This window comes from Panthera tigris, chromosome B3, assembly GCF_018350195.1.
Source record: "Panthera tigris isolate Pti1 chromosome B3, P.tigris_Pti1_mat1.1, whole genome shotgun sequence".
Taxonomy (NCBI): Eukaryota; Metazoa; Chordata; class Mammalia; order Carnivora; family Felidae; genus Panthera; species Panthera tigris.
The window spans coordinates 100276536-100297778 of record NC_056665.1 but is presented as its reverse complement, the minus strand read 5'-3'; the positions used below and the strand labels follow the sequence as shown (position 1 = coordinate 100297778).

Here is a 21243-nt window from a genome sequence, read left to right as displayed (position 1 = left end):
TCCCAGCCTCCAGAACTGTGAGAAATAAATGTTTATTGTTGATAAGCTATGCAGTTTATGGTATTTTGTTAAAGTAGCATGAAAACACTAGGACATTCAAACTGGATAAATAGTAATCCTACAAAAATAAAAAGTACAATAAAAATTGTAATGTAGTGGATGGCTTATCAAATCGGAGATAGAGCAAATAGGGGTATGGCTATATAGCCACCCTCTTTCTTCATTCTAAATTTTCCATCACATACTTTGGACAAAGTCAATTCAAATATGGGTGTGGGTTATTGGCTCAGTATAAACCGCATGGCATAAGGCTACTCCTGATATTTTTATACAGGTGAAAATGGATTAAAATGAGCAACAGGGAAACCTTAGAGAAAAAAAAGGGAAAGGGGGTATAAAATTGCACCACGTAACTTTCAGGAGATAAGGAGGGGAAGATGGTTGTTGTTGCTAGATAGCCCCAGTCATATATATCTAATGGGGAAGAGAAGATGGCAGGATGTACAGATGAATCACTTCAGTCTTTAATAGTACAAACCACCTGCCTTTGCCTCTTTTTTCTCTCCCACGCTCACAGGAACTCCCCCAGGCTTGGTTCCACCTCCACCTGGTTATTGCAGCAGCCTAGATACACAAATACCAGAAGTCTGAATCAATCAAACTTATTTGGCTTACCCGTAGGAGGCTTGATCTTGGGTAATGACTAAAATATAATGCTTTACATACATACCATGAATGTTCAGATACTGCTGTGTCAACTGCATACAATAATAATGTAGAGTAGTGATAAGGAGTCACCTGACACCTATGCCAACAAGTTCGGACTGCACAGAGGAAACCTCCCCCCCCTTATCAGGATATTATGATCTAAAAAGATACTCAAAAGAGCAAAAGTAGGAGAGTAGTAGCAGGAAGGATGATTTTTTTTAAGCAGAAAAGAAAGCTGAGAAGAGCAACTTCATGGCCTTTGCCTCGACATGGCTAAGGAATAACAAGCAAATAAGCACATACAGTTGCACGAAATTAGAAATTATATTTTCACGTATCTTTTACTCACTGTCAGCCTGGGGCCAGCCACACGGGTCTGTCCTTCTAGTTCGGCTCACTTCCAAGAGGCAGAAGCAATCTCAACTCCCCAAAATACTGAGTGACATCTCCCTTCACCAAAGTCTAAACCAAAATAGTGAAATCAGAAAAGAATGTGGGATTCCCTTCTCCTGTCAACTGGATTGTGGGGTTTTTTTTTTTGTTTTTTTTTTTTTTTCATCATCTTTGAGGATCAAGAGCCTCTTAAGGCTACCTAAAAGAGTATGGCCTACACAATGGACCAGAAGAGGATAACTCCCAGATTAGGGGATAGGAGTCCCCAGGATGGTGAAAACATTAGGGGGACAAGTGAAATTCAAGATTGTGAAAACCACTACCCACGGTTTACTATCAAGATTGCCTATGCCAGAGAACTAAAGAAAAATGGTGGAAATCTTGATATGACCACAACATTTAAACAATAGAAATATGCATTTAATACAAGGTAGAGAGTAATCTTTTTTTATAAAGGATAATATTCATTGATAGGAGTTGTATGGTCCTAATGAGTTAACATTTGGCTAAAATAATCAGAAGTCATACAGGTAGGCTATGCTCCATCAAGAAACCTAAAGAAATAGACATATTTTAAACGTTGTTATCTCTTATTTTGAATCCACTTCATGGTACTTATCACACCTTACGATAATGTATCTGTTTATTTGCCTATATCCCCCACTAGACTATAAGGTCCTTAAAGAAGGAACTGAGTCTCTCCCGTTCTCTTTTTTATTGACACCCAGAACAGAGGTGACTATCAAAGCACTGTAGAATAAATACTTTCATGGGAAGTAAACAGAGCAAAGCTCATAACTAAACTTCATATTCTGCATGTTGTCATAGAAAGACTGGAGAAGAAACTGAAAAGCAAGCATTCAGAAAGCAGTATAAATGGAGATGAGGGTTCTGATCTTAGATGTTTGAGTCAGGGCTGCAGTAGTCAGTCGGACAGGTTGTTCACTACATAAAATTATCATTTGGGCAATGGCACAAATTGGAGCAGAACAAACCATACTCTGCTTTCCAAGATATGAATTGCAACACTGTTTTGTATCTTACCTTGCACACAGGAAGCAATGTCCTTTCAAATTCATCTGACACTGTACAAGCTAGAGATCATCCTGCTTTAAATTATGACTTAATCTAACAGGTTAGATCACAAGGCAAGAAAAACTGCCCCAGGAATCTGATTCCTCCACCAAAGGAGTAAAAGAAACAGTGAAGACTGTCTGGTCATGAATTGAGAACACTGAGGTTGGAGATTGTTTTTCTCTGGATTCTCAACATAGGGTAATGTGCTTATAAAATTATTTTTTGTAGTACAAAATAACTACATAGGGGAGCTTCAGCATTCAATCTGATCCCAGAATGTAAGCTGCAGAATCAGAGATGCGTAAAGAACATGAAGAAACTGTTGGATCATAGAATTCCATTGCTGGAAGACATTTTAGAGATCATCTGGTTCAATAATCACTTCATTTTACAGATGAGGAAACCAAAAAGATCAAGGAGATGAAGTGACTTGCCTGTGGTTAGTAAAACTAAGTCTAGAACCTAATGTTTTCTGGCTTTCAAAATAATAATCTATCACAATCGGTTGCACTTGCCATCATTATAATGAACGTTGATTATGCACCCACTGTGTGGGAGAGGTTGAGACATATGGACTTGGTCTCCATCAATGGCCTAACAGTGAGGTTGAGAAAACAGGAAACAAGTATCGAAAAATAAACAATAATATGAGGTGGCTTCTGAAGAGAGGTTTAGACTCTGGTTTCTGAGTGGCATTGGTGATGTCAACATTAGAGATCGCACGTATGCGGTGGGGTGCCTTTGTGTGGGCCTACAGCTCTGGAGGAACCAGAGCTAGGTGACTGAAAAGGTCCAAATGAGGACCTAAGATCACAAAAGCAGTGTCAGGAGAACCCAACTTCCAGGGGCCCTCTCGTGTACCATAAGCCCTTGGGCTCATGACCCAGATTGCCAGGATGAGTGGGATAAAGCTTCTCCTCATCTGGGCTCTGAACCTCAGAAAGGCGGGGGCCGAGGCAGGTGTGCAGGGAGAAGAAAGGGGAGGCGTAATAGAATTGAGAAATCCTAAGAGTTGCAGGTGCCCTGAGCTGACCCGCTACCGCAGGCCAGAGGGGAAAGCCACGAGGCTAACGCCAGGCGCCGGCAGACGAGATGCTTCCGGTGCGGCGCGCGCGGCCCTAGGGGCGGGGCCGGCGCTAAGCACCGCCCACGTCGGGCTGCGCGACAATGGGGCGGGCCTTGGAACGTGCCTGCGGCTGCCGGTGGCCTCCGAGGGGCGGAGCCACCGCTGCTGCTGCCGCTGCCGCCGCAGCCCCGGTTGGGATTTGAAAGATTAAAAACTACCGGTGGAGAGGGCGACGGCGTTGAATGTGTGGCGGAAGCGCTGGGGGCCGCGGCTCGGCGCGGGGCCGGGCAGCCGGCGGCGTCTCCACACCATGAATTACCCGGGCCGCGGGTCTCCGCGGAGCCCTGAGCATAACGGCCGGGGCGGTGGCAACGCAGCCTGGGAGCTGGGCTCAGATGCGGAGCCGGCGTTCGGCGGCGGCGTGTGCTGCTTCGACCACCTGCCCGGCGGGGACCCTGGCGACGGCGAGGTGCCCCTGGCCCTGCTGCGCGGAGAGCCCGGGCTGCACTTGGCGCCGGGCGCGGAGGACCACAACCACCACCTGACGCTCGACTCCTGTCTCAGTGATGAGACCTACGACTTCAGCTCCGCGGAGTCCGGTTCTTCGCTGCGCTACTACAGCGAAGGCGAGAGTGGCGGCGGCGGCAGTTCCTCGTCGCTGCACCCGCCGCCCCAGCCGCCGCTGGTCCCGTCGAGCGCTGGGGGCAGCGGGGCGGCGGGAGCAGGGCTCGGGGAGAGGAAGCGCACCCGGCCTGGCGGCGCGGCCGCCCGGCATCGCTACGAGGTAGTGACCGAGCTTGGCCCGGAGGAGGTTCGCTGGTTCTACAAGGAGGACAAGAAGACCTGGAAGCCCTTCATCGGCTATGACTCGCTCCGCATCGAGCTCGCTTTCCGAACGCTGCTGCAGGCCACGGGTGGCCTGCCCCGGGCCGGGGACCCGGACGGCGACCCTGTGTGCGGCCCAGCCTCCAGCTCCGGGGAGGACTACGATGAGGATCGCGTCTGCGGCTTCTGCCCGCGCGGCGCGGGGCACGAGCCCGAGATGGAGGAGCTGGTGAACATCGAGCGGGTGTGTGTGCGGGGCGGCCTGTACGAGGTGGATGTGACCCAAGGAGAGTGCTACCCGGTGTACTGGAACCGTGAGTAGCCGGCCGGGGGAGGGAGCGGGACGGGCTGCTTCTGCGGGGGCCGAGGAGCACCCGGGTGGGTTCGGGATTGACCGCCGCGGAGAGGGAGGCGTTTGAGGCCTGGCGTTTGGTAGGAGCAGGATGGAGATTAGACCCGCAGCGCCGGCAGGTGAAGGATGAATGAGCAGATGGCAAAATACAAGCCGCCTGGGGTCAGTAGAAGATACCGCCAGGGTAGCGCCTCCTGGGTGAGCTGGGTGCTGCTGCCATCCCTTGGAGGTGATCCAGGAACGGATGCCCAGCCCGAAGGTTTAATTTCGTGATCCTACCTGAGCTTTGTCCACCTGGGGATCTGATTCAGTCTTATTTACTCTGAACTGCCTATGATTTAAAGAGCAGCCTGTCCTCTGAAGTGGGAATGCTTGAGGTGATCTGTACGAGAATCAACAGTTAAGTTATGGGCTCGGGGGGAAAAAAAACAGTACAGCGGGAAAGGAAAGGAGATAGGTGGTTTCCACCGGGTGCGTTCGGGAGAAATGAAGAGCAGTGCTGGCAAATGGGTCCGCTCACTCTCTGTGGAATACTCGTTTTTGTCTCTTAGGTTCTTGTTTACGTATTCTCAATTTGCCTCCTAACCTTGAAAAGTGGCAAGGCCTATGCCTTGGTTTCCTCATTTATAAAATAGGGATGCTTGTATCTATGTCCTAGAGTAAATGAAGTAATGTACCTAACTGGCCGGAAACTGTGCTTGGCACACGTGTGATATAAGTTAACAATGGGTTCTTCTTCAATTAGATAACACAAATAAGTTTGTAATTAAATTAGATTGAAAGCAAATGTTACATACGTAATATATGTATATTCTACTCTAATGAAACTTTTGGCCACCAATAATTTGTAATATATAGTTTTAGTTTTATGGGCCTAGTGCCTTAACTCAGATGTCTTCATTGACTGTTACTAGCCTTAGGTCTTCCATGTATTTTATAATATCTATTTTGTATTAATATATATTGGTGACTTAGCTTCCTTTCTGTATTTTAAGCAATTTATGGGCAGAGTTCACCTTTATCTTCATACTCTCATTGAGCCTAGTGCAGTAGATATTTAACAAATAGGTATTGAATTGCATGGGTGATTCTGATAATGTTAAAACATTCATATGTTAAGCCTGAGTCCCTAAGATAGCAATTACAGTATGTATCAAGTCACCAAATAAAATAAGCATGGGAGAAAATTAAATTTCTCACTGACATTGAAGGCATTTGTTAACATTTTCACAAGGCCAGATTCATATGGGATTTGTCACATCACTCCCTTTAATTACAAGCTCACTAAGGATGGGGTATGCTTATGTTCACTCATTCATTTATTCATTCATTCAGCTCTTTACTTCTTGCCAAGTATTTGTGTGTGCATAATACAGTAGTCTTGTGAAGGCATGGGAAAGGTGGAAGAAAGGACAATCCTTACTCTGCAGGAGTTTTCCACTTAGTCTTTTCAAATGTCCTAGACATCACTATAGATTTTTTTCCTTTGAATATAGAAGAACAGGACTTAGCGGAGCCAGAAAGTTGGGTAAAACTTTGCAGGGCATCCTTGGAGAGGAGTCTGGAGACCAAAGAATGAATGAATCCTACCCTTAAATTGACTAAAGTATGTTCACCTAGAATGTTGCGTACTCTTTTGGTTTATGATAAAATTGTTAATGCTTGCATAGTGCTTTACTGTTTATAAAGTGATTTTTCACATTCTTTCATAGTGATATCATTCTCTTTATGAAGAGACAGCCTCAGTGAAATTAATGAACTTGTCCAAGGTTCCTCAGCTAGAAGTGATGAAGCATTTTAAAGTCTAGTGTGGTGTCCAAAGAGCATCTGACCCACCCACCACCCAAGGGTAATGGTATCAGGAAAGCTTCCCACATAATGTAAGACTGAGTTCTAAAGGGTGAATTGAAGCAAAAAAAAATTGGGGAGATGCAAGGAAAGGCTTTTCAGCCAGACGGGGTAACATATGCAGGGACAGAGAAGCATGAAATTACATGGCATTTGGAGGAAATTAGGGCTGCACCTACAGCAGCCAAGACACATAGGGTAGGCTTGGGATTTGACCATAACAGAGACAGAGTTGTTTGGTCAAGGGCAGGTGGAAATTGTGAAGGGAGGACCTGCCTTTGAATGGTACATCTGGGAGAGTAACTAGGAAAGGAACAAGATAGATATGCAATGCTAAAGACTTTGAACCTTATCCTGTGAGTATTAAGAAACGAAACAATTGAAAGTTCTCTATTACTTAGGTGATTAATTCAAAGGTTAAATTGAAGAGTTGGGAAATATTACAATGGTCTTGTCATAAATCAAGAGAAAATCAGTGAGGGCTTACAGAAGTTAATCTGAAAGGAAATGTGGACTTAGTCTTCTCACATTTTCTTTTCAAAAGCAGATAGCCAACAGACCAGTTATAAGTTATAAATTAATTTGTGTTAACTAGCATGACAGCAACACCTATTTTGACTAAATTTTAGCATTTTCTAAATACTTTTCTGTGATATACAATCCTGTGGGTGTCCCAGGCCTTCCTTATGAGCTACAATGGAAATACAGTAGTGCTTTTTGTCCATGTTTTACCACTCCCCACAAAAGCCCCACTCCCATGTCACTTTGCTCCAATTGGTTCTTCAGGTCTCTGTATTATGTAAATTCTCACGTTTCTCTTGCGGGGGAGAGGGGTCAGTCCCAGTATGGTCTCTTCAGCTTTTGCAGCTTCTGACTTTCTTCTCATTTTACTTTTTTAACCTTTCTGGAACTTTCTGAATGGTGGCAATGAAAGTTTAAAAAAAAAAAAACAAAAACAACTCCTGGGGCACTTGTGTGGCTCAGTTGGTTAAGCGTCCGACTTCGACTCAGGTCATGGTCTCACAGTTCCTGAGTTTAGGCTGTACCTCAGGTTCTCTGCTGTCAGTGCAGAGCCTGCTTCAGATCCTCTCCCCCTTCCCTCTAACACTCTCTCTTTCTCTCCCTCAAAATTAAATACACATTAAAAAAATTAAAATTTAAAAAAACTTCCAAAAATTCCTACAAAGTGGTAGTAGGATTCCAGTGCTGATTTGGGCTTTTTGTGACCTAATTGAGCCCACTACACCTGGGTGTCAAGGCCAGTAAGTTAGTTATGCTCAGTCTAAAAGAAATGTGTCATTTATATTTGTTCTTCCTTTTGAACTCTTACTAGCAGATAAAATTTGAACCAATTTTGGGTACATGAATCAGAAGGGAAATAGAATTTGTCTTCTATAGACAGGAAGCCAATATTATTATATATGAAAAAAGTGTTGTAGGAAATTTATTTTCATTTTATTGTCTGTTTGGATATTTTTCTTACTGCCTGTAGACATTGTAGATAAAAATTGATTATTGCTGAGTAATGGCTAAGTGAACTCCCTTGTTCCCCTTCTTCCTAAACTACTTGTAGCCATTTCATAGGCTTGTTTTGAGAATTATTGTATATAACGTGCCTGGAACAATGGTTGGCACAAAGTACTAAGTTTAACTCTAACTATGTGGATCTCAGAAAACAATAATCCTTATTTGTAGAAACTCACATGAAAGTTAATAAGGTTGACCAGTGCCAAATCGTCAAGTACCCGAGGTTTGTTGTTACTGGCCTTTACGTCATCACAGGTGAAAGAGTGTTTGTAAAGAACTAGCAAGAAAGTGGCCCAAGCATTTAGTAATAGTGGTGGAAAGGCATATGGAACATTATGGAGATACTTAATGAGTTTAGAATAGTCTCACACCCAATAAGCAATTCTTATGGCAGTGATGTGTGCATTATGCACAAGGGAGTATGTAATTTCCATTTATTGACTAAAGTTATTTATTTGACCAAATATTTATATGAATGTGTAGTTTCTTCCCCCTCCCCCACTTTCTGGTATACTTGAGGTCTACTTGCATTATTATAATTCGAAACCATTTTCAAACATTTTAGAAATTAACCAGTCTTCATGATATATTGAGGAAAAAATAATACTCCCACCAAAATGAGATAGAAAAATAAGGGCTCTTTCTGAAAGTACCCAAATTAAATGGTGTTTATTAATTCAGCATGACTGTAACCATCTCTTCGGTCTTTGTCATTTAAGGGTTAATAACCATAATAATTAATAATCATTCGAGGCACAGGGCATCATGGGAAAGTAATGGAGTCCAACCTGGTAGAAGGCATTCTTTCTTGATCAGTTTCTGCCTCCAGTAAAGCAAACTATAGGGAGTAGAGACCAGATATTGTCATGCCTGATTCTGAAAAAGTGTTGAGTCTTTTCTTTTTAACTGCATTGTCTCCCAGTAGCCCAGACTGGAAAGCAGCCTTGGGCTGTATTGGAACCCTGGCTGGTCAGGTTTGCAGAATCCTGGCAGAAGTTTTCTGAGAACCCTGTTTTAGATCAAGCCTGCTTTAGACTGCATTTTTCAGTGACCTCCTGAAAGAGTACAAAGATAAGAATGACACTGAGAGATCTGTATGGAGGGCAGGACTTAGTACAACCTGGCCAAGGTATTCAGGACTTTTGTTTTCCTTTACATTGTACCATTACTTTAAAACTGATCTAGTTATCAGTTATTGATCCACCTTATTTGTATATGGCACAAATGTAATAATGTTACACGTGCTTTATATAAATGTTCAGAGTCATTGGTATGTCTTTCTTTACTCCATATGTCACCCCCCCCCTTTTTTTCCCTCCTTTACAAGTTTTTCATAAAAGAGAACTTTCGTACTGCTCCTTCTTCCAAATCTTATACCCTGGGTCTTTTATCTCCACATCACACCCTATAGTTTCTGCTTTGCTAAGATCTTTGATGCTTTGATGTCTGGAACTTTAGGGGTGATCCTTTTCTGATCGGGGGTGGGGGAGCTGGATGTGCTGGTCATGGAATCCTCATAAAATTATGGACACTGGGTGAAGAGAGTAGGGAGATAGAAGGGAGAGGGAAATGGGAAATGCACTCACAGGAAGCCTAAGATGATTATTGGGGCAAAAGAGGTGGTGAGGTAGACAGTTCTAGAATCCCTGATAGTTGGGAAATCTAATCTAAGTCCTTTATCTTTTATGAGTGTAATAACATTTAACCTGTACATGTTATCAAGAGAAACTTCATCACTGATAAAGGGTATAAATACTAGTCTCTCTCTCTCTGTCTCTCTCTCTCTGTCTCTCTCTCTGTCTCTCTCTCTCTCTCTCTCTTTTTTTGGCCAGGGTACATCTCTAAAAGCTAAATTAAAAGTGGAACAAGAAAAAACATCATTTTTTTAGAGCCAGTTTATATAACTTACAATTCTACTCTTTTGTGTCCACTTTGGTAAAGGGAAATTATACTCACAAAAGATGTTGAATCACTGACAAATGAGTGGATTAATGGAATGAAAGGCAAAATGTAGATACTTTTTGGTACTCCCAGATTAGGGGACAGGAGTCCCCAAGATGGTGAAAACATTAGGGGACAAGTGAAATTCAAGATTGTGAAAACCACTACCCACGGTTTATTATCAAGATTGCCAATGCCAGAGAACTAAAGAAAAATGGTGGAAATCTTGATATGATCATATAAAAATAATTCTATTTTATGTACTGCTTTCTAATTTTATCAGTTGCCATACAAGAATAAACTATATATTCATTAATATTTATTCTAATGTCTTATTACATTAAGCTATATCTAGATAATCTTTATAATCATTGTATGTTTAAATAAAATCTGTCAAATGACTTGAGGCCAGGCCAGCCTTTGGAAATTACATTGTTATTGGTACTTCTGTACCCCAGGACTTCAGGTATCTGGAAATCTTAGACAAATATAAATTCCATCTGAATGGAGATCTTTTCCAAATAGTCGAGAGTTAAGAGTTTATTTGCTAAAGTATAATTTTAACTATATGAATGGGAATCTCTCTCTAATATTACTAATTCACTTTTTGGCCACTTCTCAGTGAACCATCATTGTGAAAACTGATGTAGGATAGCACTTGAGACACATGATATGGGACAAAGAACTAGATTAACTGTGCCAAACATACATCTTCTATATCATATGCTATGGAAGGTGCTGCTCAGTAACTTTAGGTGATGCACAGGGAGCAGAATTGGAATTACTTCTAAGCCTTCATATTACTCCTTATTACAAATGATCAACTTTCAGTTAGTATTTTATTGACTGAATCCATTATTTTCTTCTCATTCTATAGAATTGCTTCTAGATAGGCTTCTAGATAGGGTATCTCCTGTCCTCCTATTTCATCCATCTAGATCTTCACTAAGGCTCTGGTATGTTTTAACATTAAGTACCCCCAAGTTTTTTATGCTTTAGAGAACAAAGTCTTGGGGCTCCTGGGTGGCTCAGTCATCTAAACAGCCCCTACTCTTGATTTCAGTTCAGGTCATGATCTCACAGTGGCAAGATCTCCACACATGGAGACTGCTTAACAGTCTCCCTGTCCTTCTGCCCCTCCCCAGCATGCACCCTCATGTGTGCACTCTCTCTCTCCCTCTCAAAAAAAAAAAAAAAAAAAAGAAAAAAAACAGTCTTGCTGTGAATCAAAAGACAGTCATTGAAAAGAGAGAGTCCTTCTTAAATATGGAGAACAAACAGAGGGTTACTGAAGGGGTTGTGGGAGGGAGGAAGGGCTAAATGGATAAGGGGCATTAAGAAATCTACTCCTGAAATCATTGTTGTGCTATATGCTAACTAACTGGGATGTAAATTGAAAAAATAAATTAAAAAAATCAGAAAGAAAAGAGAGTCTACTAGGAAGAGATTGTTGAGGACCGCTCAAACTGAAGAAAGCACAATATGGCTGTTGAAGCACTTTTAATGGCACTCACTCTACCATGCTGGCTGTCCTGCTGAAATGAACCTTTAGGATATGGTTAGCACTAAATAAGGCAGCTGTGTATGTCTGTAAGGTTTATGAACAGATGCTTGCCTTTGCTTGACATTTTCATTGTATCGCTAACCACGCTTACTCTTTTTAAATTTTTTTTTTTTAATGTTTATTTATTTTTGAGACAGAGACAGAGCATGAACAGGGGAGGGGCAGAGAGAGAGGGAGGCACAGAATCTGAAACGGGCTCCAGGCTCTGAGCTGTCAGCACAGAGCCCGACGCAGGGCTCAAACTCACGGACCGTGAGATCGTGACCTGAGCCGAAGTCGGCCGCTTAACCGACTGAGCCACCCAGACGCCCCACTCTTTTTATATGAGGTTAGCACTACTACCCATGGTTCTGTTCTTTGTCTTTCACTAGAAAAAATTGGGACCTTATATTTTAGAATATCTTTTTTGGATATAGTATATTTTTATTTTTAACCTGTTTGCTATTTTGCCTGTCATTTTGTATAAACTACATCACGCATTACACTTTTTTTGGTGGGTGAGAAAGGTGTTACTGTACTTCACATATAACAAATGTTCCTAATCCTGGAATACTGGATTGAATTGTTTGGAATTCTGATTGCCCGACAGGATTCTGTCTTTCATGGACAGACCTAGAACCCATCAAAATGTAGGGTAGGTCACACATTAAGGGTGGATCTGGTTTACAACCTTTGTTTTCAAAATAGCTTTTACCCTACCTCAGCTCATCAGTTTTATCTCTGCCACTTCCATTTCAATTCTTACTAGTTTTTCTAGAGAGGCAGCATTGTATCTTGTTTATGAATGTAAATGACCACTGGAGTCACCTGTCTGGGTCAGAATCCCAGCTCTGCCGTATACTGTCTGTCTGTGGGCAACTTAAATTCTCTGTGCCCCAGTTCCTTCTGTAAAATGTGGATAATAGGACCTACCTCCTAGGATTATTGTAGTAAATGTGTTAAAATATTCAAAGATCTTGAAACATCTCATGATAGATAGAAAGTTCTATATAACAGTTAGTGTTATTACTTCTCCATTTTCCTGCCTCTTCTGTCCTTTCAAATTTACAACCCACTTGACATTCTTGGCTTTCAGCTCTCCTATTTCAATTTGTAGTCTCTTTCCTGACATAACCTTTTCTTTGGCCTTGACTCTTGGTAATCGACTCGCAATTAGGCACAGTCCTAGAACAACCCCTTGTGAACTGTCACTTGCTCCTATGAGAAACCCTGACGGATTTTTGCCTAGTCTTTCAGGCCCCAGAAAGAGCTGTGCTGCTGTCTTGAGCTTTCCTGGTTTGTGCATCAGAGGTGTGCACGGTTCTCTTACAAATCTACTGACTGTGGGAAAGGAGGCATTCCTTCACATGAAAGTATTCTAAGTTTTTGAGCATCTACTTTTTTTGGTATGCGGCTCCTGTCACCAGCTGTGGGAGGTACTGACTTCACCCCCAAAGCTCATTTAGAACATCTCCACCAGCTACCAGGATTTTTAATACAATAGAGAAGTTGACGGCTTTCTAAAAGACTGCTCAGTTTTCAGTTGAGGCAGAGCCAGTAGTGTTCTTGGTCTTCTGCCATACTGGCAAGAAAGAAGTGGCCCATAATTCCTTTTACAGTGGAGACTTCAATATGAAAATTTTGAAGCAATCGATTCCTCTTAATTGACCTGCAGTTGAACCAGTAGTGGTAGGAATGGCAGCTAGGTTCTGGCACCAAGAGTAAGATCTAGCTTCAAATATGAATCTACCTTTAGTCCAGGGATTTGAAGGAGCCATCTCTCACCAGCACTGGCAATAAAAGCTGAGTAGGCTCAGAAAACAGATCTTTGTTGCCAGTTTCCCTCAGTTTGAATCCTTGATTTATCACAGCCATATGATTTGAGGCAAGTTATAATCTCTCCATGGCCCAGTTTCTCCTGTGTAAATGGGATAATAATCCCTGCTTCGTGGGGTTGTTATAAAGATTCTGTTAAAATTCACATATGTAGAGTACTTAGCATAGTACCTGGTTCAATAAGTGTTAGCTATTATATTTAAGCCATGCTGATATATTGGCTATTAAACAAGAAACCTAGCTTCTGGAAATTAAAAAGTGTGTGGTTGACCTATTTTATTTGGGAAAAAGAAGAGTGGGAATATATGGCTCAACCAAAATTATTTCAGCCTTAAATGTGATGACCATATACACCCTTAACACATATGTACACACATAGCCCCTCCCCCTTCCCCCTCCCTCCCCCTTTTCTATAGATAGATCTCTGTGTTCATTTTAAACCTCCTTAATCTTACCCACCACCACCATTCTCCCTCCAGAGTTCTGGGAATCACAATGAAGTACCACATTACAGGGTCCTTAAGTCCTCTTGTAGGCTCTGACATTGAATAAAATTAAGACCTTTCAGTGTGGTGAGGACAGTGAAATACACTTCAGCCTTTCAATCACCTTTACTGGGTTCCCTTGCCTGTGGAATGGCATCCAATCTTAGACCAGTACTTTGCAGTACTTTCATCGAGCCTAACAGTCACTGGGAAGATTATTAAAAATGTAGATTTTTAGGGGCACCTAGGTGGCTCAGTCAGTTGAGCGTCTGAATTCAGCTCAGGTCAGGGTCTCTCAGTTTGTGAGTTTGAGCCTCACATTGGGCTCTGTGCTGACAGCTCAGAGTCTGCTTAAGATACTCTGTCCCTGTCTCTCTCTGCTCCTCACCTGTTCACGTTCTCTCTCTCAAAAAAATAATTTTTTAAAAAATGTAGATTTTTAGATCTCATCCTTGGAGATTAGAGTCAAGAGATCTGTGAATCTTTCTGTTTAATATGTACCTCAAGTAATTCTGATTGCAGGGGGTTTATAGACCTCACATTGATAACTTTGTCAATTCATTAATTCCTCCAGTCTAAATGGCTCTCAAATGCCTCATCTTAGGTTGTCTTCATTTTCAATCTGAGCATAACCAGTTCAGCCACTCCCAGGTTGTATTTTAGGTGGTTCATGAGGAACCAGCCCTTGACCCACAAATTGGTATCTTTATTTCATCTTTGTTTTTCTTTTACCTATTTCTGCTCTGCCTTTCCAGTTTAAAACTTCCATATTTCTATTGATTTTCTGTAAACTCATTCTGTCAATTATTGAGGAGGAAGAAGTCCTCAACTATAATTGTGGATTTATTCTTTTAGTTCTGTTGATTTTGGTTTCTTATATCTTGAAGCTCTATTATTAGATGCATACACATTGAGGATTGTTGTATCCTTTTGATGAAATAAACCCTTGATCATTTTGAAATGTCCCCCTTTATCTCTTGTTTATTTCTTATATTGGTGTCCACTTTGAAACTAATTTAGACACTCAACTTTCTTTTGATTTAGTATTTGTATAATATGCCTTATTCTTTTACTTTTGTTTTTGTTTGTTTACTTTTTTTGTTTAATGTTTATTTATTTTTGAGAGAGAGAGAGAGCGCAAATCAGGGAAGGGCAGAGAGCGACGAAGGCACAGAATCTGAAGCAGGCTCCAGGCTCTGAGCTGTCAGCACAGAGCCTGATGCGGGGCTCGAACTCATGAGCTGTGAGATCATGACCTGAACCGAAGTCAGACATTTAACCGATTGAGCCACCCAGGTGCCCCCTTATTCTTTTACTTTTAAACGTGCATGTGTTTTAGACGTCTTAGATATTGTTTTTTAAACTCTGTTCTGACAAATGCTGACCTTTTTTTTTTTTTTTTTTAACGTTTATTTATTTTTGAGACAGAGAGAGAGCATGAACAGGGGAGGGTCACAGAGAAAGGGGGACACAGAATCTGAAACAGGCTCCAGGCTCTGAGCTGTCGGCACAGAGCCCGACGCGGGGCTCGAACTCACAGACCGCGAGATCGTGACCTGAGCCGAAGTCGGACGCTTAACCGACCAAGCCACCCAGGCGCCCCACAAATGCTGACTTTTATTTGGTGCTTTAGGCCATTTTTATTTAATATGATTAATGCTACGTTTGAGTTTAAATTGACCATCTTGCTAGTGTTTTTCTATTTGTACCATTATTCTTTGTTCCTTTTTTCCTTTTCCTGCCTTCTTTTGCTTTATTTGTTATGATTCTCTTTTAGGGATACCTTTTTCATATTTTTCCTGTTGGTGTTCTGTGATATTTTTGGATTATAATTACACATGTATTAGATCATTTGGTATTGTCCCACAGCTCTTGGATGCTCTATTCTGTTTTTTGTCTACCACTTTTGTGTGTGTTTGTTTCAGTTTGGATAACTTCTGTTGACTTCAAGTTCACTGATTCTTTCCTCAGCTGTGTTGAGTCTACTGATGAACCCATCAAAAATATTCTTTATCTCTCTTCCTGTGTTTTTAATTTCTACCAATTTTTTATTCTTTCTTGTAGTTTCCATCTCTGTGCTGATATCCATCTGATTATACATGTTGCCCACCTTTTCCACCAGAGCCTTTAGCATATTAATCACAGTTATTTTAAATTCTCTAATCATTCCAACATCTGGGACATCTCCGATCTAATTCTGTTTTATCTATTGATGGTATGTTTTCTTTCTTGCTTTTTTGTATGTCTCAACTTTTTATTGAAAGCTGGACATCTTGTATAGGACAGTAGTGTAATTAGCCTAGAAATAGTTACACCTTATCTTTTGCTCGGCCTTTAGTATGAGAGATTGATCAATCTGGTTGAGAGTTAAGCTGGGTTTGGGTTTTGTCACTATAGCTGTTATCATCAATGCACCACAGGCTTCAAAGTCCCCTGGCATTACCTTCTATTTAGGGTGAGGGCTGGTTTGCCACAGAGTTTTTCTCCATGCTGTTTTCCTCCCCCAGCAGTAGATTAAATGCTTGCTATATTGGTGATGATGGTAGGAGAGTGGAGAAGGGGCATTCTTTGTTCTGATTCAGCCTCATTCTTAGGCACAGTATCTGAATCTTGAGAATGGGTCCTTCTGAGTGATTCTGCCTCTACCCCAGCTATAGGAAACCTCATGGTCAAGACCCAGGACAGTGCCCTGCCCCTACACCAAGGGTTTTTTTCTAGTGCCTTTTTCCAGCTGCTGTGGGTCTTCATCGGTGCCCTAAAAGCAACAGTGTTTTCTGCCCTTCTAACAATCACTTACGTCATTTGTTCCATAGGTGAGATAGGAAAGACCCGGGCAAAGCTTCATATTTTTCCCATAGCTGCTGCCGTTCCCTCCTCCAGGCCTGCACCATGCACCTTTTTCAGGTTTCTCATCCTTGTCCCAGTCATTCTTAGGAGCTTTTTGTAAAGTTTTTGAAGAAGAATGTGCAAGGGGATGCAGTTACTCTGTGTCTGAGGCCCCAGGGATCCTATGCTCTCACTGTAGCCCACTTTACCATTAGCAATTTGTTAAAAAAAATTTTAGCTGAAATCTTTTTATTTACTTTTATGACATCTGGTATCTACCCCTAACAAGCAAGTACTCATAACTAGTTTCTTCCTGTCTTAGATATTGTATTAGTTAGTTGCCCTGTGACCTCGGGTCTCTGAAAAATTTGAGAAAAATTACAGTTTTAGAAAATAAATGTATGTCTTGTTTGAAGGGTAAGAGCAATGCTCTTCTAGCTTTCTACATTCTAAGCAAAGACTGAGATTCAGTTATACTCTTGTGTTTTTATTTTTGTAGTGGTTACTCTAGGATTTTCAGAGTGCATCTTTAACTTGTCACAGTCTGACTTCAGAAATTATTTTGTCACTTCATGTAGAGTGAAAGAACCTTATTAGTGTATTTCCATTTACCCTCACAACCATTTTGGCTATTGTTACACATTTTATTCCTACATATGTTATAAACCCCAAAATCGTTTTTGCTTTAAGAGGTCAATTTTTAAGAGATTTATTTAAATGAAAAAAAGTCTTATATTTACCAGATATTTGTCATTTCTATTGTTCTTCATTCCTTTATGGAAATTCTGCTTGAAGACCTTCCTTTACCTTTTCTCTTAGTGCATATTTGCTGATGAGAAATTTTCTTGGCTTTTCTCTTTAAAAGTCTTTATTTCTTCCTCATTTTTGACAGATATTTTTGCTGGATATAAAATCCTAGGTTAACATTTTTCCCCCTTCAGAACTTAAACGTGTCACTTCATTGTCTTTCATTTGTATATTTTCTCTTTTTATCAATTTATTTTGAGAGACAGAGCAAGCCTAAGCGGGGGTTGGGGGGAGGAGGAGCAGAGAGAAAGGAAGAATCCCAAGCAGGCTCCAGCTGTCAGCGCAGAGCCCCTGTAGGGCTTCGATTCACAAACTGTGAGATCATGGCCTGAGCCGAAATCAGATGCTTAACTGACTGAACCACCCAGGTGCCCCTCATCTGTATATTTTCTGATGAGAAAATCCTGTTACTTTTTCTTCTCAATGTCATCTTTTTTTCTGGCAGCTTTTCCATCCCCAATTTGATTATGTGTCTTGGTGTGGCTTTCTTCATATTTCTTCTGCAGAGGATTTTTTGAGGTTCTAGGAACTGTGGGTTTATAGTTTTCATCAAATTTGGGAAATATTTGGCTATTATTTCCCTGAAAAAAATTTTTTTTTCTGTTTACCCTACCCCTTTTCTGGGATTCCTACTACATGTATGTTAGCCTGCCTGATACTGTCTTATAGCTTTGTGCATTTTCTGTTTTAGCAATTTCTTTTTACTCTGTATTTAATTTTGGATGGTTTCTATTGTTATGTTTTTGAATGATCTTTTGCTTTGTTATAAACTTCAAGAAGTTCACTGGTCTTCTGCAATTTGTAATCCACAGTTGCTCTCATTTGGTATATTATTTCTGATGTTGTTATTTTTCATCTACAGAAATTCAGTTTAAGTATTTTTTTTTATATCTTCCATGCCCTTCCTCATCACGTTCATGTTTTCCTCCACCTTCTTGAATCTACAGAGTGTAATGGTTTTCATATCGTTAGTCTGCTAATTTTACCATCTGTGTTGTTTCTGGATCTGTTGCCATTGGCTGACTTTTTCTTCGGTTATGGGTTAGATTTTTGTGCTGCTTTAACACTTGTTCTTTTTTTTTTGGATACCAGATACTGTGAATTTCCTGTTGTGTGCTGGATTTTGTAGGATTTCTTTAATATTGTTGGGCTTTTCTCTAGTACACATTTAAGTTCAAATTTGTTTGATCCTATCAAGGCTTTCTTTTGACCTTTATTAAGGTGGTCAGAGCTGCCTTTAGTTTTAGGACCATTTATCCTGACTACTGAGGCAGTACCTTTCTGAGGACATTACTCAGGTCCTAGGGAATCAGGTCTTTTTTACTCTTGATCACTGGAACTGGAACTTTTCCCAGCATTATATGAGCTCTAAAGATTGGTACACTTACTCCTTTCCAGTGGTCTTTTTCCTTGGCCTCAGATCGTTTTCTCCCATGCATGGATAAGTTTTTGACCAAAGTCTCAAAGAAACTCCTCTAGAGATCTTCAGCACTGTCTTTCTGTATAGCCCTCTATTTACCAATATTTTACTCCACAGATTCTATCTACCTTGGCCTCTCTGCACTCTGAGCCATTTGGCATCTGAGCAAGACTGCCAGGCTCTGTTTGGGTTATCTCTCCCAGTGTTGCAGAACAGAAGCTCCAGCCACTGAGCTTGGGCAGCTGCACGAGTTCTCCCATGATCACAGTCTTCTGCCTGTTGTGCAATATCTGAAAATCATCGTTCATAGACATTTTTTATTAAAGATTTCTTTTTTTTTTTTTTTTAACTATTCTTGAGAGAGGTAGAAAGCAAGCAGGGGAGGGGGCAGAGAGAGAGGGAGACAGAATCCCAAAGTAAGCTCTACGCTGTCAGCACGGAGGCTGATTACAGGCTCGAACTCACAAACCGTGAGATGATGACCTGAATTGAAACCAGAAGTCCAGACACTTAACCGACTGAGCCACCCAGGCGCCCCATTGTTCCATGTATTTTATCTGATTTTCTAGTTGTTTAAGGTGGGGCAGCAAACCCAATGTGCATTACTCCATCATGACTAGAAATAGAAGTCTGTTCTTCCAATTTAGCAAACTGATTTACTCTTTACATTCTTGGTGGTCTTTTTTATGTCTCTTTTTGTTAGGCACAACCTATTACTCTCATATTGTATGTGTCTTTCTGCCCAGGAGTGTTGGAATGGACATTTATAACACCTTTAGTGAGCTAACATGGGTCAAGTGGCTGTTTGCCATACTTAATGAGAATCAAGATGTCTTCTGCAGCTGTTTTTTTGGGCTATAGGGTAGAAGTGATTGTTAGACTTGTTAGACTGCCTCTTTCTGCTGGCATATTACATTCAGCCTACCAAACCAACTGCTACATTTAATTTCTCATGCTTCCTAGTTTCCATCTTTTTTTTTTTTTTCCTATTTCTTACAGCTCCATGTAAAAACAGACTCTTGAGGATCTGTTTTCACATCAAAGGAACCCCCCACCCCCACCCCCTTCACTGGGAAATAAATCAGAGCACTGGATTAACCTGCCAGTCACAGTATGTCTGCAGTGATCTCATCTGTAGGTTTTAAGCTTATATTTAGTTTTTGGATGTCACCAGTTGTCATAGTGTGAGGTTTTCATTTTGGAAGAGATGGCAGGGGAAAAGGGAGCTTAGTTAAGCCAAATGGCTTGAGGATTCTAGAAAGCTAGTCTTGATCTAGCCAGATTTAACCACTGCATGTGGTTTTAGAAACTTAAAAAGGTGTTAGGTGAATTAGAGTAACACCATAATTAGGAATGGTATTTTATAATTTACAGAGTACTTTCACATACATTGTTTTATTAATCCCTATTATAACCTTGCAATGAGATAGAATATCCTCATGTTACCGATGGATACAGAGAGAAGTTAAAAATGGAACTAGAATTAGGCCAAGCCTTCTGAGTCTTAACCAGTTCCCTTTCTCCTATATACCAACTGTGACCTCACAGATTGTACCATCTGAGCAGATGTGAAGATTATATGCCAGTAATACTTAATATCTTAGATTATTTTGTAACCTATGTAAAAATCACTTGCCCATTTTTACTGCTCCTTATTCCTTCTATTTGATGATTTTTAAATATATTCCTCAAATTTCTTGTGACTTTAGGCTTAGGAATTTTTTAAATGTTTTCTTCAGGTTCTTTTTGCATATGTTCACATTTTTGTTTTTATGCTTGTTAGCATTTTGAATTTTGACTACATGAATCTTTCTTTTCTCCCTTGTTCCTCTTTTTTACAAAAGATTTTAGCTTTTCTTTTGATTTTTGACCCAATTTAGAGCTTACATTCTGAAATGATCACATCTCATTTATAGCCACTGAACCCACCTAAAGAGAAACTATTTTGACCAACTGACATTTGTTTGCCATCTTCCTAAACTTTGTGCTTCTCTCTTATAATGTGAATTACTTTCTTTCAATACTTTTTTAACTCAGCAGATCACATTTTATTACTTTCATTCTATAAATATTCATCTAGTGTCTGTTAGGTAACAGAAAAGAGGGATCATCTCTACCTCAAGTTTGCAAAAAGCTTTCCAGAGAAGTGGATACTTGACTTGGATCTTAAAGGGTATTATTGGCAGAGGGAATGGTTATTGGCCTGGATTCTTGAAGAAGGACTCATACATTCAGAGGACTCGAGGTTCTCTCGGGCAAGAGCATTGGGAATAAGGGAGAAAAGGGTAGAAGAAAGAAACTGGATATAGGTAGCCAAAGACTAGATCAGTCTTTTTTCATACTGGAAATTTAGATTTATCATGTGAGAATACAACACTGGAAGGCATAAAATGGGGCAATACCTTGATCAGATTTGCATTTTGAGGTTATGACTTTGGCAGCAGTATAGAAGATAAATGGAAATCTGGAAATGTGATGTCATAATCAGGAAGAGTAATAAAGGAGTTATTGTAATATTCAAGAGAGAAGCAGGGTCTAAGGCAACACTTTATGAATGGTTATTAGAGGGTTGGAGGAAGATGTTAAGGA

General features: G+C 40.7%; 1 protein-coding gene across 9 annotated transcripts in view; it reads left to right on the top strand.

Annotated features, from left to right (window-relative positions):
- Positions 1–3377: 3377 nt before the first annotated feature.
- DDHD1 (DDHD domain containing 1) overlaps positions 3378–21243 on the top strand; it is a 106605-nt gene continuing 88739 nt past the window's right edge. For 4 of the 9 annotated variants that reach the window (XM_015544484.2, XM_042989719.1, XM_042989717.1 and 1 more), the window contains exon 1: positions 3378–4383. In XM_015544484.2, coding sequence (XP_015399970.2) covers positions 3555–4383 — 829 coding nt within the window. In that variant the 5' untranslated portion in view covers positions 3378–3554. The remainder of the gene's footprint in view (positions 4384–21243) is intronic. The other 5 variants (XM_015544483.2, XM_042989713.1, XM_042989714.1 and 2 more) reach the window with 2 other exon arrangements.